At 37.0% G+C, this 18,348-nt stretch overlaps 1 protein-coding gene across 1 annotated transcript in view; it reads right to left on the bottom strand.

Annotated features, from left to right (window-relative positions):
* Positions 1-1,625: 1,625 nt before the first annotated feature.
* The window catches only part of RCOR1 (REST corepressor 1), a 138,790-nt gene continuing 122,067 nt past the window's right edge, over positions 1,626-18,348 (bottom strand). Inside the window, exons 9-12 of the mRNA XM_069103748.1 lie at positions 15,043-15,120; positions 14,764-14,821; positions 12,008-12,237; positions 1,626-5,862 (exon numbers count right to left, since the gene is read on the bottom strand). Coding sequence (XP_068959849.1) covers positions 5,821-5,862; positions 12,008-12,237; positions 14,764-14,821; positions 15,043-15,120 — 408 coding nt within the window. The 3' untranslated portion in view covers positions 1,626-5,820. The remainder of the gene's footprint in view (positions 5,863-12,007; positions 12,238-14,763; positions 14,822-15,042; positions 15,121-18,348) is intronic.

Below are 18,348 nucleotides of genomic sequence, written 5' to 3'. Positions count from 1 at the left end.
CTAGCTATAGAATGAAGCCATCAATAAAACTTTAAGCTGCTGCCTCTGTCATGGTCTTAAAACATGACAAAGTTCAGAGACTGCCTAACCAAGAAGTGAGCTTTGTTCATAATGACACGTCATATTTTTCCCCTCTTGTATTCTAATGTCTATCCACTTCCATACTCTTGTCTACATACATAAAATCTTTAATACAAAGAGGGTGTATACAAGCTATCCAAAAAGCTTTAGTGTAGACTTTTAAGCTTTATCAATTTTAGAAGTGTAAAATGTGACAAAATCTGAAAAAAATTTAAAATTGTTTAAATTTTTCTTATACTTATTTAGTTTTTAATTTTAACAAGATGGGGTACCTTGTAATCCACTACAGCAATATATAGCATAAGATGGTAGTTATATAGAACATTAATAAGAAACATCAATATTTTAAAAACAAATAACCTCCCAATTTTTTACTTAAGTTTGTCTATTTACACATATACCTACTAAGTATGCATCTAATTATATAGTTGCATCTTATATTTTATAATGTTTTCATATACATTGTTACATAGTACTAATAAAGCCTTTTGATTCATGTATTAATTTACCTGGTTATCTAGACTCCTATAGCTCAAATGGGAAGGAGTCTACTTCTCACTAGCCCGGTAATCATAGCACATATAATGGGGACCCTAGGAGGTTGACCAACAACATAAGAAATGATTTGGACTAACATGATCCTTGTACACAGTGCTTCCTCTGGTGAGATGATAAGAAATCAGGAAAACAAAGGCAGATACTCCTAACTCCAACCTTTAGCTTCAGTGGTGTAAGGTTATATGGATTGGATAAACCTTTGCCCTAAATATGAGTCTCCTGGGATTAAGGAGTGGCTAGGTGGTCATTACAACTTCAAACCTTATTTATCCTTTCTTGCTTGCTGTTATTAAACACTTGCCATCTGTGGTAAACCTTTGACTGTTCTTTCTTTGCCTAACCCTGGGAAAAAAACAACAACAATAGGTAGCTAAACTAAGAGAGTCTTTAAATAGCCACAACCTGGCTCATATCAACATGTGGGTCACAAAGAATCAGTTTCAAAATGTTACAAGATACCTTACTTGTCCACCTGAAACATGGGACTAATATAACAAACCCAAGGCAATAACTATGCTCAAACCCATATTTCATAGTTTTAGGCTCGACGAATATTCTGATTAAAAGATGAAAAAAAGGAAGATTAGTGAAGTCCCTTACGAACAGTCTCAGCACCATTCTGAGAGCTCTGACATTTGTTGATTCTAGTTAGTTCTTCATGAAACTGAATGTAAGGAATAAGTAGTTTGGTCTGAAAAGAGGAACATGGAACTAACTACTCTTGGAAAAAGTGAGATTTTCTTCCTGATCAAATACCCCAATTGAAGAAACTTTAGAAATAAATGTGCATACAGGTAGAACCCAAACATATTTGATTTCTTTATCTCAGGAAGGGATTAAAAATGAGGACAAGAGGGTCAATAAAGATCTTGTAAAAGGCCTAAAAAAGGGCCAACTAATTTCCAGGGATGATTATTTTTAGATAAACTACGTCCTTGCCAATACCAAGACCAAATCTAGAAACAGAAAACACCAGTTTAGAACAATTTCGTTGCAGGGGAGAGGTGGTTTTACTCCAGGTTTTATTACATCCATGGCTTGAAAAGGTTTTATTTGATATCAGCAAACATAGCAAATCATAGAAAAAACTGAATTATACAGAATTTCACAAATGAATTTTTCAATCTCCACTATAATTTCATTTACAATAAAATGATAATCAGAAAAACAAAAGTTACCTTTTACCTTTCAATGGCTTAGCAAGTTTATAATGCTATGAACATTCACCACAATAAATGTGCTGAATAATAATAAAAAAAACAAGACCAAGAGACGTTAAAATATTACTTACAACAGCATTATTACAACATACTTTAAAATTCCAACGTGTAATTTATCACTTCAAAAGCTATACAGCATTTCCATTATATTTGCAAACTTAACCTTATACATCTTTTAAAATCTTGAAAAACTTTTTAAGCTGTCTAAAAGCACTTAACAAAATTGATAAAATCTACATAATGGAATAATACTATACAATCCAGTATAAATTTTCATCTTCAGAGAATATGACTGTAAACACTCATTATTATACAACATGCATAGACTATACTGACCTTCCTTCTTCTGAACTGTTACTGCAATTGTGCTTCACGATCAACAGAAAAAGCTCCACAAATCCAGGGAGTGGCTGAAAGATTGTAGGCAATTAGGCCCCTGCATGAGATCATCAGCATCAGACTAGCTAAAGACTACCTCAAGTCAATAAAGAGAATAGGGATTAATTTTGTTTTAAAAGCTTGAATCCTAGGTCATTCATCAATAGACTTTAGAACAGGGGAAATTGAGAGGCTCTTTATTTCTGGTTGGCGCCGTATGTAGGGCCTTGGCTCAATTGAGGAGTCCATGGCTGCTCTGGGCTCACCTAGCAGTGGCCCAGTGAGCTGTAATGCACTGTTTGGCTCATATTTGGTGTGCAATTATACCAACAGTATATCAGATAGTTAGAAAGACAAATAAAGGGCACAGTTTAAATTTAAAGTGACGATGAGTATATTTAAGTGGTATAGTTAAGAGAACTTTTTAAAGGACATTTTAAAAATTAGTTTGAACACCATGGTTAGAGTTTTAAAACCCAATGACCTTCTGTAGATTAGAGGCTTATGTGACCATTAAGGGGATCCTCTGGGTTGAAAACTTTTACAAATAACTATCAGGAAATCAGTATCTTTATTGGTATGAACTTATCAAGACACAACACAGTGGTTGTGTTATATATACTAACCTATGGCTCCTGTGGACGAGAGCATATACTGTAATTGTCCACAACTGCTCAACTATTAAGCACAACTGAGGCATAGTCATTTCCTTGGTTAAGAGAGCTATATTACAAAATTGATCACTGTGTTTCAGGAACAGTTAACACAATATTCAAGTAACGAGGTGTTTTAATGGTTAAGTGGACAAAAACTTTACCTAGTACTTTACACACCTATGAAAAATTAAATAAAACAAACGTAATTTGCTTATGCATATGTAATACATTTTATATCTCTGAGGGATTCTAAACTAAAAGTTAAACTATCATTTGCTTTAATGATACTATATTTTGCACAATAACTTATAATTAGGAGAAATAAATCCCCATTTCCACAAAAATTTATATAATTATGACATTCACATTGATAATTTTTAAGAAAACAAAATTTAAGTGAACATTACATCTTCTGCAGTTATCATTGCAGACTCTCATACGTCTGAATGCCACCATGTGATGCAATAATTCTTGATCCATTAAAATGGGTCTTAATATAAATAAGACCAAACTGCTTAGCTTTTAAAGCTAAGTGATTTCTTACATTTAAAACATCATTGCAAAGACAGTGTAATGAAAATCAAAGGTAAAAATACAGTGCTATCTTATGTATATAGCTATCATGGCAGCAGTCAAGCAAAGATGGGTCACTTATTTTTTTTCCCTCTTTCTATCAAATGAAAATTATATGCTATTTATTATACCTTAGGGAGTGTGCCAAAACTTAGCTGCTAGGAAACATGAATAGTAGCTTGACAAGACTGGAGCCTAATTCACTAAAGATTAAAGATCTGGTGGTATTGACCTGCTTGCCATTCTAAATTACAGGCAATAGCATCTGGCTTCCAAAGCACTGCCATAAGGAACTATTTCTTTATCAGAATATCTGTGGTAGGAGAAATTAGTTTTTTGGCAAGGCCAAGAAAGTCCCTGCAGCAAAAGTTGCTGATGTGCTGCCATTAGCATAGAGAAAGCATGTGTTGTTGCTTTGGAAAGATGTGCAAAATTGTCCCTTGATTCTTCTTCCCTACACCATCCCTGCCAATTCCCTAATTCAGCAGCAGGCTGGCTGTTGTTGTTTTTTTAAAAGGTCATTCTAGTGTTGTTCTACTCCCACTGTCATAATGCAACCAGTTGCTGCCCCTCTCATCTTTCCTCCTCTGATTTCCTCAATAGGCTCCATTAAACAATATACAGACCTTGTTTAGGTGCAAAAAGGAAAAGAAAACATTCTCTTTCCTCTGACTTCTGTACTTGAGTACTCTTTCTCTAGAAACACTTCTAAAAATCTACAGTTCCCAGGTGACCCTCTTCCTAAACAGAGGATCAATTAGCTTAAAAAAGCAAGGTGCACAGAGGGACTTAAAACACACATCCAATTTTAATTGCATATTTTAAGTTCTTAAGAAGGATATTGTACCTTAAAGCATCTGGCAAGCATTTTTTTGTTTTTGGTATTGAAAACAGAAACTAGAAATCAAACTTGATGATGCTAGGAAAAAGTATTACCTAGAAAAATGCAGGCTGAATTTAACACGGATCTGAATCTGTGGCTTGCTAGTCTGCTCCTCATCCACCTTTGCAAACACAAGGCCTGGTTAAAAAAAAAATCTATTCTCCAAATCTTAGAGCCTTGGTTAGACATGTTTTAGCAGTCCAATCAAAAGGCATTATCACACTACCATGGAATATATTTCTTCTATCACTGTCTTGTTAGATCAAAAAGCTGACCAACCATTTCTACACTCTACACTTTGACCCATGTGTAATTTTTGTTACCGCATGTTGGTGCATAGCTACACAAAGCAGGTTGTGATTGAGAGGCAAGTTGTACAAAGAAGAAAGGGAAGTGCAGTGAGCTTTCATGAAGTAGTCACCAGCCACTCGACCACTCATAAATATGGAGAAATTCTAAATCTGTGCTCCTGTCAGAATCTATGGCAAGCACACTTATGCTTGCCACAACTCATAAATACAATCATCTTTGGCAAGCAGCAAGCTTTAAGGAAAGAAGATGACATTGAAGCATAATGGTCATATGGATGCCAAATGTGAAAGGCACCAATTCCAAATGGATGAGCACCAGATAAAGTTGTTTGGATTCAATCTCTAAGGGGTACTGAGAAAGGTAGGGTGTATAGTATAGGGGAAGGTGTGCCTGACCAGGGTTACAATGCAAAATTATGAGAGTGGTGGCACTTTACTCAACCAAACCTTGAAGCTATAGTAACCCAGGCTGGTCTGTTCACTAGCAGTGAGTTTTCCACCAATATAGATTAGGGATTGGCTTAAAAGAGACACCTGCATTAAACCATTATGGTCTAATAATTATAAACCATCATTGGGACCTAAGTTAAGGAGATCATGAACGGCATTGGAACGCTGAGCACTAAAAAGTCACTATGCAGTTTACAAACACAGACTATGTTTTCAGAGGAAGCATGATGTCTGGGTGGTCAGTCAACTCAAAAATGAATAGGAGGCTCTTCCTGGAAAGCTAAGAGTGTCACTATTATAATTACAATATGCACAAAGCAAAGATTACAGGCAATACAGAGTTAGACCTTCTGAGCTGACTCTTCTCCCTCTTCCACTCCCTGCTGATTGCTGTGAGACTGTTGGGAGAGTAGCTCCTACTTATGGAGACAGTTCAAAAACAAACCCACAAGTTATGTGGGATATGGTGATTTCCCCCAGTGTTCAGGCAGGTACCGATGAAACAAAAAGCAAACTGGGAAGTGGAGGCAATGCAGAGGAATGAGCAAAGAATTAAGGCAGTTGCAGCACAGGACTGGAAGTGTTTGCCTTTTTTGGTAATAGCTGCTTGTCCACATAGGTATGATGCAGATGGCTGTCTGAGGTTCGGTAATACCTGATATCTTGGATAACAGTAGTTAACGCAAATTATTCTAAGCTACTCAAGTCTTTCATGAAGCGGATGCATATCTGACGTCCAGAACAGAAGTAGCCTGTAGAGGAGGAGAAAATCAAGTATTAGACAAAACAACTACATGGGCATCACTGTAAGAAAAGTAGCACAGTAGAAAGGGTCAGGAAATCAAGGTTCCCATCTAACTGTATGACCTTGGATAACAGCAACAAAACTAATAATAACAGCTGATACATACAATTCGACTTTTAAGGTTTACAAAGTACTTTTACACACATTTACTTGATTTTATTATAACCTTACCAATAAGGAAACTGAGGCTAAAAGAGATTTAGCAATTTTTCATGGGTCATACAACTAGTAACACCTGAATAATATGGGAAAATTAATTTAAGGAAACCACTGGCCCATCTGATCTACTTCAAATTATTAACAACTTATTCAAAATATCACAAACTTTTTCTAGCTAAGTCAAGAGATCCTAAGTTGACTGCATGAAAAAGCTACTCATTTTAACAAACTCCTTTTCCTCTAATTACAAGTCATCCTAAATTTTTTTTATTACCTGTAAATATTAAAAGGGAAAAAACAGTGGATAGAGAATTGGAGACCTTAGTACTTATCTTGCTTCTGCTTCCAATTGCCAAGTCCCCTTCTGTCTCAGGGTTTCAGTAGCTGGACTAGACCTCAGAAATGCCCCATTCAGTCTAATATCTTCAATTTACAAATGAGAAAACTGAGACATGGAGTGGGAAAGTGACTTGCTCAGGTTCATATGGGCATCAAAAAGCAAAGCCAAGGGGCAGCTAAGTGGCGCAGTGAAGACAGCACCAGCTCTGGAGTCAGGAGGACCTGAGTTCAAATTTGGCCTCAGACACTTAACACTTACTAGCCATGTGACCTTGGGCAAGTCACTTAATCCCAACTGCCCTTCCTCCCGCTCCAAACATGGGGAAAAAAAAAGCAAAGACAACATATGAACACAGGTCCTAAATCTAAATCAAGTGCCTTCTTATATTACATTGAGCCTTTCCTGCCACAAATGAGAGATTTGGACTGGGTAGTTTCTAAGATCCTCCTCCTAAATGACAATCTATTGTTTTTCCTCCTTGACTATGGAAAAGGTATGGTGGTATATTATTAGGAACTCAACACCGGGATTTCAAGGGATTTAAAACTTTTACTTCATTACCTCTTCTGTATTAGGCTAGAGACCTAGTGATCAATCAATCAGTTCCTTCTGAACCTTGAAGGAAAATGGCTTTTTAATTAAAACTAGGACTGATCTATTGTCCACTATTTGTACAATTCTAAAAACAGATTGTATAATAGACTTTTCCCTCCTCCTATGCTACTCTACTATTGACAGCCCCAGTACGTCCTACCCAAAGCAATGAATTGTGCTAAGCCCACCAAAGGCAAAGGGTAGACATGATAAGGTGGAATTTTTTGTCTTTCATTTCCCTTCTGAAGCAGCTTTTTTCCAGGCTTGACCCTGGAAAGGTTCAAAATGGCATCAGAACATATGACCTTCAGTCTCCTAAGGGCAACTAAAATAGCTGAGTAATTTCTTCATGTAAATTAATGCAAAAGTGGAAAAACTGAGGGGAATTATTAGTATAATGGGGAGAGAAAAGGAAATTCATCTTCATTTTTTAGTGATGTAAGGGAAAAGGAATTATTAAAAAGAGACAAAAAACCTATTTAAAAATCAAATAAAATACATAATTACTGCAACCACGTATATGAAGACATTGTCTTCAACAAATGGCCAAAAGTAAAACAAACATTGGTTAAAAAACTCATTAAAACTAAAAAACACTCTTCAACAAAAGAGGAATCTCAGGTAATTAGAGTCATAATCATTCTTTTATACTGTTTTGTTTAACTGTTTGGGAGGCTATATTTTGTAGGTTGTCTTGAGAATCTGGATTTATCTTCTGTGGCAAAACCAAATTTATCAATTTTTTTTTAAAGAAAGGGAAAGATATTACCTGCATCAAATAACGAAGAAATTCCTGTATGAAATTGGGAAGATGAGCTCAAATGCTCAATACAGTCATCCTATCTACAGGAACATTTTAAACCCAAGTTCAAGTTAGTGAACAATGAGGAAAAGCTGGTCTGCTAAATAAATTAAACTTGTTGAAATACCATCGTTTAAAATTTGTTTAGTATTTTGCTTTCAGTTAGATGATTTGATTATCACAATACTTCTTCAAGCAAGGCATACAGGAATTATTGTCCACTTAATACAGATGAAGAAACTGAGGCCCCAAAGAAATAAATTTGGACTCTGATTTTTGGAAACATCATGCCAATGAAAGATAACCATAAGATGGGTTAAAAATAAAACTCCCTGGCTCCCTTATGGAATGGAGGTGAAGCTTGTCTTCTGGAGCAAGACTGTACTGGGAATGGGGTAAAGAAATATGGTATAATAGAGAATATATTAGACTGGACAATAAGTAACCTGGGTTTTAATTCCAGTTTTACCATTAACTACTTATATGATTTGAACCAAGTTAACTTTTCTCATCTGTAAATTGCCATGATTGGACTAGATTATTTCAAAAGCATTAACATGCTATTATATCCAATAATAATATCCACTGATCCTTTATGGCAAATTATATAAATATGATTTCCTCATGAGGAAATTGATATTAAAAGTGTTAATTCAGAGATGGTTTTATGATGCCCATGTTCAGGACTCATTCTTTACATATCATACTGCCTTTGTGGTAGAAAGAACACTAATCGAGAGTAAGAAAATCTAAGTTTAAGGAGTACTGATCCTGTCAGTTACTATTTGTATGAGCTTAAGCAAGTCAATTAACTTAAGAGCTTTGGTTTCTTCCCTTTATAAAATAAAGCTAGTTATCTCCCAGTGGTCTGATGTATTTCCTTAACATATATTGTAAGTTTTACTCTCAAACTATATTTTACAGCCATACTTACCCTTCTCTACCTCTATAATTACTGTGAGAATAAACAAGATGAAATGATTCTAAAAAATTTCTAACTATAAAAGCACTATATAAATGTAAGCTACTAAGACAATTTTCATTTTATTTAAGTATACTCTTCCATAGACTTCTATATAAAGCAATTTCTATATAATGTGAATTTGCTGGTAGGGGCTGCACTATGGGATGGGGGTGGGAGTAGGGGTGGAGAAAGGATTGCCACATGGTTCAAGGACACAGGGTCAGGGACAGACATGTTACCTGAGCAAAGAAGGACAAAAAATAGATATAAAGCAGGGCCCAGAAGGGGGCTGAACATGTAGGTGGGCATAGCAGGGCAAAGGTCTCCTCTCTCAGAGCCAGAGGTCTTAATCCAAGCCCCTGATCTGGTATTGGTGGGTTCTCTGCTTCTCTTGTTCTCTTTTCCCTTAGAGGGTTTGTTTGGATTTCAGGGTTTTTTTGGTGGGGCGAAAATGGCTGGAAGGCCATTGAGCAGTGAGCAGAGAGGCAAGAACAGAGAGAAAGCACAGTACTGTATTGTACTATACTGTAAAGTTAACATAGGTTGTTTTTGGAATACAGACTTCTTTCAGAATTTTTACATAAAATCAAATTGCATAAAACAAGAATTGTCTGTATGATAATTTTCAAGGTTCTCATTTTTTCCTATTCCCAACATCCTTCTGAATAACATACTTCATCCTTGTACATGAAATCCTTTGTTAAGCTGAGAACATATAGTGAAAGGCACCAGATGATGGGAAAAATTCAGAGCAGAGACCTACTTGATGGACATTCTTGGTCCCACATTTTGTAACCTGAATAAAGAGGGACAGGAGACGGAAAGTAGTCCAGGGTGGCTAGAAGGCAATCTGAAACAAGATAGGTAGCAACCAGATTATAGAGGCTTGAATGTCAGGAAAAAGTAGTTTTTTCTTTTAAAAAAATTTATTTTCTCCAATCCATGAAAATCTTCCTTTCACCCCCTTTCACCTCCCAAGAGTAAGTAAACTCTTGATACTTTGGCTAGACAACAGGGAGCCATTGAAGGTTTTTGAGTAAAGGTTATGTTCAGATCAATTCATTAGTAAACGTAACCAAGCAATTGGATAGGAAAAAGGCAGTAAAATCAGTTAGGAGGGCATTATAACAGTCTGGGCAAGAAGCAATGTCCTGAACTAGCACAGGTTTAGGATTAGAAAGGAAAGGAGGGACTCAATTCCAATACTGCAGAGAAGGAATCACTAAGACTTGATAAGTACAATAGTGGACAGAAGCCACCAAGTGGTAAAAGGAATGGTAAGGAAATTGAAGCTAAGTTTGGCAGTGAAGGGGAAGATAATTAATATAAAAGCTAGCATTTTTATAGCATCTATTATATGATAGGACTGTGCCAAGCACTTTATAAATTATCTCATTTGATCCTCAGAACAATCTTGCAAGATAGGTACTAAAATTACCCCCATTTTATAGTTGAGGAAACTGAGGTAAAAAGATGTTAAGTGACTTACCCAAAGTCACACAGCTAGTAAGCACCTGAGACTAGATTTGAACTTGGGTCTACAAGCCCAGCTTTCTACTGGCCATGAGACTTAGCTGCCTTAAGACAGAGACAGGACAACAATTTCAGGACATAGCAAAGCAAAGCCAAGAGGGAATTTTTGAGATAGGGAAGGTAAGCTCCTACTGCTTGCCAGGCATTAGTTATGCCAAGTAAGCACTTTATAAATATTATCTTACTTGACCCAACAATCGGGTGAGTTAGTTGTTATCACGATCCCCATTTTACAGTTGAGGAAACTGAGGCTGCCAGAGGTTAGATAATTTGCCAGGGTCACGTAGCCATTAAGTGCCTGAAGTTATATTTGAATTCAGGTCTTCTAGACTGTAAGCCAGAGGTTTCCAAACTTATTTGGTCTACCACCCCCTTTTCAAAAAATTTATTCAGCACTCCCCCCCCAGGAAATCTGTTTTCTTTAGCAGTTAAACTTTTAATTTAATAATTTATTGTAAATTTATGCTTTCTGACAATGTGTGTGACACACTCTCCTGCCAACACCTGCTTATTAAGACCTGTCAGCAGACTTGACCACTGATTGGTTATAACTTGCACTCTGTGTGTTTATTTGCAAAATAATGTAATAGCTACAACTTTAACTGTTAACACAACACATGAAACATGTATGGTTTTTCAAAATTTTCTTCCCTTCTTTCCTTATGCTTCCACCACTCCCTTATTTTTATTCAGCACCCCCAACTGCACCTGATCATTCCAAACATTCCAGCACCCCACCTCACCCCCCCAAGGGGGGTAGTATCACCCATTTTGGGAACCTTTGCCCAGTGTTTTATCAACTATACTACCTTGCTGTCTCAAGGTGTCAGGGAGAGAAGTGAGGTCAAAACAGTGTTAACAGAAAGGAAGAATGGAAGGGTTGAAAGTCATAATGAGGGCAACTAACAGGTGCAGGAAGATTAAAGAGTGGAACAATTTAAGTTTTATGTTTTGTCTCACATATACCTTTTCCCAGAAACATAGAGGGTAAATATCTGTTGCTAAAAAAAAGTGAGATCACTCATTATTTAGATGACAATGACTTAATACTGCTCATAATAACACAATTTAATCTCTCTGAGCTTTGATTTCCTCAACTTTTGCTGCCATCTACACATCTAGTTGTTTTGTCTTCAGGCCAGGGTATAGAAATCCATGATATGGTGGCCCTCCAGGTCAAGGACCATGGAGGTCATTTGCAAGGTCACTGCTACTTCACTCTAGGTCCAAGGGAGGAATCTTCCCCTTCCCTCTGTCTCAACTGTTGTGAGGAACTCAACCAATCAATAAACCTTAGAAGTAGAATAAAAGTGCTTACTACATAACAGGTCCTACAAGCCTGATAGAAATATGTGACCTATGCTAACCAGAAAAGCTAAAAAATGATCAAAAACTGCCACAGAATCTGTATTGCACATTATTCACACAAAGGTGACTCAAAACTGACTGGAGGATATATAAAGTGGAAACACTCTATTCTATAGTATGTACAAAATATCAAATTACTGATACACCTAATTTACATGTTAATGAGGAAAGTACTTTGCAACTCTTAAAGTACTATAAAATGTAAGATGCTATTACTTTCATTGTAACTTAAGGATAAAAATACTTCTATTGTCAAAATCTCAAAAACATTAGAAAATGATTTGGACATTTGTTGTCAAAGAAAAGAGTCAGATTTTAGGCTATAGATTTACCTCCTCCTCTTCTTCAGGTATTTTAATGGGATTATCTGGGGACTTTATAGGTTTCTGGGTACTGGTTCCATTGGTCTCTTCTTTGCCATGTTCTGCCTCCCATTCCTGTAAAACTTCATCTATGTTGAAGCGGCGTCGGTAGTTTACAAAAAAGTTTTTCACTTGTACCACTGATTTGTTTCCAATGACATCTGAAATCGCCTGAAAATCTCGGCCATATTTCCTGATTGCTAAAGAATTAAAAAGTCACTTTATTTAGTGCCAAAGAAAAATAATATTCCATATCACACCCACCCTCAGTAGAGAATGTATAATACTAAGAGAAAACCCTCACAAAGACTGGAGAAAAGTCTTTCCTCCACTTTATTTACTTTGCTTACTATTGTACAGGAACCTCTAAAATGTGGCACTTGGATTCTTGAAGTCTAGACAAATTCATACAAGTCTTAAGAAGTGAAAATGGCTTTGAATGTGGATCTGGACTACCTGTTACCCAAGAATAAATCAAAGTAAACTCAGAGAGGATCATAAAAAGAGGTTGGTAACCAAGTGATAACTTCTACCACAACTCATAAAAGACATAGAAGGATTATGATTCAGTGAAATGAGTGCCCACACTGATGAAAACACAAATTCCTTTGGTGTTCAAATATCATTAGATAGATGAAAATTTGAAAGGTAGTGGGCCTATCAAGTATCCTATTCTGGTTACAAAAACCAGACTGCTAGATTTACAAATTAGAACACAGTGTGGACTTACGTCAACCAGGAGAATGGCTTTCATACTATCTGACCATTCATAAGATAACTGAAATCTGTCAGAAGACCACCACAAGAAGGGTTTAAATTTGGCAAATATTTATCAAGCACTTACAATATAAGGGGTGTTGCAAAGCACTGAACATAAGGGGAAAAAACAACTCAAAATAGTTTATGCCATCAAGAAGCTTACTGAAATTGCAGGATGGGAGTTATGAAATATAAAATATGCACATTTTATATAAAAACTAGGTAGAATGAGGAATCATATACATGTACATAGATATTTGATCCCAGAGGGGCTAATGAAACCATCAAAACAAAGTATATAAAGAGAAACAAGGACCACTTTAGGGGACATCTATGATTAGGAGGTAGCATATGGATAATGAGACAAATCTGGTCAGAAAGGTAAGGGTAAAACCAAGAAAGGGTGATGTCAATGAAACCAAAGGAGGAAGGCTCATATCAAAGCTAAAGGAAACAATGTGAGGGAAGAAGGATTTTCAGTGTTTAATAGTGCCAAAAGCAGCAAAGAAAAGATACGAAGAACAGACCAGTGGATTTAGCAGATAATCAATATTAATAATTTCAAAGGAACAATTTCAAAGAAGGATTGTCCAAAAAAAAAAGTTATAAAATCTTGAGAAATGAAAATTTGGTAATTAAGTGGAGATAGTAAACAGACCCAGATCCTCCCCCCACCCTCCCCTGAGTCTGGCAATTAAAGAGCCAAGAAATATAAAACAACGGTCTGAGGGGAAGCCAGGGTCAGGGGAGGGGAGGAAGGGAGAAATTCCCCAAAGAAATCATAGGCAGGAGCAGTGTGGTGGGCTTTAGCAAGGAAAAGGGCTACCTTTCCCTCAATGAAAGGACCACAATTTTCTTAAGAAAGTAGGAAACTAAGTCCTGAGTCAAAAGGGAAAGGGTAGTATATAGGGGCTTAAGAAAATAAGTAATTTGGAAGAATAAATGTAGGATGCATGATAGAATCAATATTAACGCAAAATATTAATAGCAAAAGGACAAGTGGACAAGGAATAAGGGTATAAAGTTGAGACTGAATGGAGAAACTTAGACCAGAAGAATAGGTGATAGAGTGAGAAAACAGGAAAGACTAAGAAGATTCAAGTCACAGTAAATATGAAGAACAAATTTAAAGGGGGAGACATAAAGACAAGAAGCTAATATTGGAGAAGGTATCACTAACTCTGTGGGTAGCTGAAATGGAATGATGGTAGTTAAGGTTGGTGAACTGAGAGGCCAGGATATTTAAGAGGCATTAAAAATATAATGAAACTCACAAATTTTAAAACAAGGGCTAGATCAGACTTAGACATTGACATTCTCAAGAAAACACAGTGTACAGGATACTGGTAGTTTATAGAAATAAAAAAACATGACTGGTATAGAAACATGGAAACTTCAAAGGAGAGGATAGCAAACGGTGGCAGACGGAGGGTTATGAAGTGGCAGTGAATATTTTCAATCTTTGCTATTTACTACTCCTGTGAATTTATGCAAAATAACTGTTTTGGGCATGAGTTTCCTCATTTGCAAATTGAGGTATTGCCTATCTAGTCTCTAAGATCCATTCCAGTTCAATAGTTAGGATTATGTGATGTTATCAGCTTTTTATATTGTGGGGGGAGGGAGGGAAGAAGGTGCATGTCTGTTGGAAGGACACATGAAAAGTACACCCTGTATTGGAAAGGCCTGTCAGGGATGTAGTATCTTCTGGAGAAAGACAAGTTTCTATGAATTTAAACTGAAGATACATAGGTAGGTACTCAAAATACAAGAATCCAAAATTTAATCTCCATTCAAAGGTTCCAAGAATCAGTGACAATATGATATCTATTTTCTTTTTGGATTTCATCACTGGTCCAAAGATTCACAAGTAAACTAGTTCTAATACCCATGCAGTCAGACTAATGTTATTAAGTCAACTTTTATATCTTGCAAAGCAAAAATATACAATATAACTCCTTCCATACCTTGTACAGCAAGAAGCTGTTCTTCTGTGGTCCAACGTGCATTAAACTTCTGAATAACCTAAATGTCATCAGAATAAGTCATTATTAGCCCATTTATACTTGGAACTCTGAGAGATTAACTGAATTTTCACTTTTTTTTCAATACAAGATCTTAAAATATTGGAATGTTAGACTTATCCTCTCCCCCTACCCAAATTGATGACCAGGAATAATAGACTAAATACTTTACATAGTAGATATGACAAGGCTATTGAGAAGTGACAGTATTAACAGTTTTACCTCTGGAAGTCTATATTGTTCTATTCCACCATCAAGTTTTTCTTTGAGAGCGCTGTTTGTCTGTTTAATATTCTGAATCTGGAAGCAGAAAAAACTCTTCTTTTTAAGGGAAAAAAATTATAATAGCATTTTTGCCTAGTGCTGCCTCATATTACTACAAATGAGATATGTAAATAGCTATAGATAAATAAACTAACAAGGACTACCTATCACAAACTGTGTAAGTAGACTAATGGCCTTGCTGCCATGGGACATGTCTGTAGTCCCTGCTGCTGCACAGGCTGAGGCTGCTGGATTGCTCAAGTTCATTAAGGCTACTGCTTAAGCTGCAATAAGGTTAAAACTGCTCAGGTTACTACACTAAGTCTGGCACTAACTTGATGAGACCCTGGAAGCAGAAGGCCACCAGGCTGCCAAAGGTGGGACAAATTGGCCCAGGTCAGAAAAATAAGAGGTTAAAGCTTCTGTACCAAACAGAAGAAAAAATATATGTCAGTATGCCCATGGAATTATGCAACCAATATTACTGATTTTGCATAGTTCAAAGAAAATATCCATGATCAAGAGGAGAAATTAAACAAGAAGCAAAACAAAATATAATTTCACTAAGACTTTCCATTTGCAGTGGAAAGGCTTAAGGATCTGCACATAGTTCTAACATTTTTGTCAATTTTCATGTATGAAGATATAGGTGAAATTTATGAAATTTGCAGATGACATGAAATTGGATTGTATAATTGACAATGAAAATAGTCAATATTAAAAAAGATCTTAACTGATTATTGGTATGACAACTATACTTTTAAGTTTTTGAAAAGCTCTCATTCAGAAAAGAGATTAGCCTTTTTCTACGTGGAGGGGCACACAATTCAGAATAATGGTTGGTAGTTGGAGAGAGGCAAATTTAAGCTTGATTTAAGGAAAATCTTCCTAATAATTAAAACAATCCAAAGATAAAAGTCTTTCAAAAAGGTAATGTAGTCATTATCATGCTACAAGAAATGACAAGCAGGATGATTTCAGAAAAAACCTAGGAAGACTTATGTGCTGATACAAAGTGAAGTGAACAGACCTAGGAAAATATTGTACACAGTAACAGCAACATTGTGAGTTGGAGAACTGTGAATGACTTAGCTATTCTCACCAATATAATGATCCAAGACAATCCCAAAGAACTAATCATGCACACTATCTACCTCCAGAAAAAGAACTGATATTGCTTAAAAACAGACTGAAGCATGCTATTTTTCAGTTCCTTTATTTCATTCAAGTCTTCTTGTAAAAAATGTCTGATATGGAAATGTTTTACCTGACTGCATATGTATAAAACTATATCTGATTGCTTACCATATTAGGGAGGAAGAGCAAGAGAATCAGAATTTGGAACTAAAAACGAAAAACACAAACAAAAAACCCCCACCTAAATGTTAAAAAAATTGCTTTAATATGTAATGGGGGGGGAATCAAATATATTAAATTTATAAAAGGGTAGTGGAGTCCCATCCTTTGGAAGGCTTCAAACAAGGATGTCACTGAGTATATCCCTTCTCAGGTTTGTATTAAATAGCCATTACTGAGATTGCTTTCATTGCTAAAATTAGATCTATGTAAGATACTTACTAACAGACAAACACTGACTGATAGACTGTTAGTTTTGTTAAGAAGTAGTCCAGCTGTACAAGATTTAAATTTGTAGCCGCAGAAGAAAATTGTGCTGTTCATATCCTTTCACCCAATAATTCTACTAAGCACATACCCAAAGGAATTTGAAGAGAGAGCAAAGGCAGTGGATAGAGTGCTGGAAATGGAGTCAGGAAGACATATCTTTCCGAATTCAAATCTGGCGGAAGGAGGGAAAGGAGAGACTAGCTGTGTGACCCTGGGTATGTCATTTAATCCTGTTTATGTTAGTTTCCTGCTCTAAAATGCACTGGAGAAGGAAATGGCAAACCACTCCAATATGTTGGCCAAGAAAATCCCCAAATGGGTTAACAAAGAGTTGAACACAAGTGAAAACACCCAAACAACAACAAATTATGGTATAAGATAGTAATGGCATATTATGACACAGTTAAGAAAGGATACAAAGAATTCAAAAAACATGGGAAGATTTGTATGGCAAGATGTATAATGAAAGAAGCAGAACCAAGAAAATAATACATGGCTAGAACGTAAATGAAAAATCACTAAAAGAAGTTCAATTCTGAGTAACATAAAGAGAAGTTCTAGAAAAAGATATTCTCGGGGGGAGGAGCCAAGATGGCGGAGTAGAAGCACGACCCTCCCGCGGCTCCGGCTTCCACCCTCCCCAATCCATGTAAAAAGGGGACTCTAAACAAATTTTGGAGCTGCAGAACCCACAAAATGACACAGAGAAGCTAACCTCCCTCTGAGGACAGCCCGGCAGGCAGGCAGGAATCAGCCAGCGCAGCACTCTGGGAGCCGAGCCCAGCACCATGCCCAGGCTTTAGCCCCAGGGCGGGCCTGACCAGCTGCCAGCCAGAGGGACTCCAGATTAGCAGCAGCTGTGGCCGTTTCCAGATTTATCAATACATAGATGCGAAGGACAAGGTAAGAGGCCAGTGCAGTCTGGACTTTGGGACCCAGTAAGTGGGAGTGCGTGGCTTTTACCCCCGGGGCAAGAAACCGCTGAGAGGCCAGCACAGCCTGCCAGTGCCATGTGGTGGCTTCAGCTCCTGGCCTGCAGAGTGTAGGGGGACCAAGCACCAGTCTGAGGGGTAATCGCTCTTGCTTTAACCTGCTTGGATCTGGATTGCAGTCTAGGGTGGAGGTCCTGGGGTGTGTGTCCAGCTTGCCAGAGCGTGTGGAGACCTCAGAGGGAGCACCCATCTAATACCTCCGGCAGCTGAGAAAACCCCAGCGTTTGGGACGAAAACTCCCCTGTCTGGTGGCAGAGTCCTACTGTGGCAAAAAGCCCAAAAGTCAAATCATTGAGTGGCAAAATGAGCAGGCAAAGGAAACAAAGCAGACAGAAGAACCCAACATTATACTCCTATTTTGGGGATAAGAAGGAGTAAGGCATGGAACAGGAGGAAATCAGTGAAGTCAGAACCCCTGCACCAAAAGCTTCAAAGGAAAATACAAGCTGGTTACAGGCCACAGAGGACCTTAAGAAGCAGATAAGAGAAGTGAGGAAAAATTGGGAAGAGAAATGAGAACAATGCAAGAAAATTATGAAATGAGAGTCAACAGCCTGACTGAAGAAAATAATACCTTAAAAAACAGACTGACTCAAATGGCAAAGGAGGCTCAAAAAGGCAATGAGGAGAAGAATGCCTTAAAAAG

The sequence above is a fragment of the Petaurus breviceps genome, unplaced genomic scaffold (genome assembly GCF_028583685.1).
Source record: "Petaurus breviceps papuanus isolate PSGF00001 unplaced genomic scaffold, PetGlider_PUasm1.0 64, whole genome shotgun sequence".
NCBI classification, from domain to species: Eukaryota; Metazoa; Chordata; class Mammalia; order Diprotodontia; family Petauridae; genus Petaurus; species Petaurus breviceps.
Note: the sequence above shows the minus strand (reverse complement) of the source record. Positions and strands in the feature narration are given on the sequence as shown.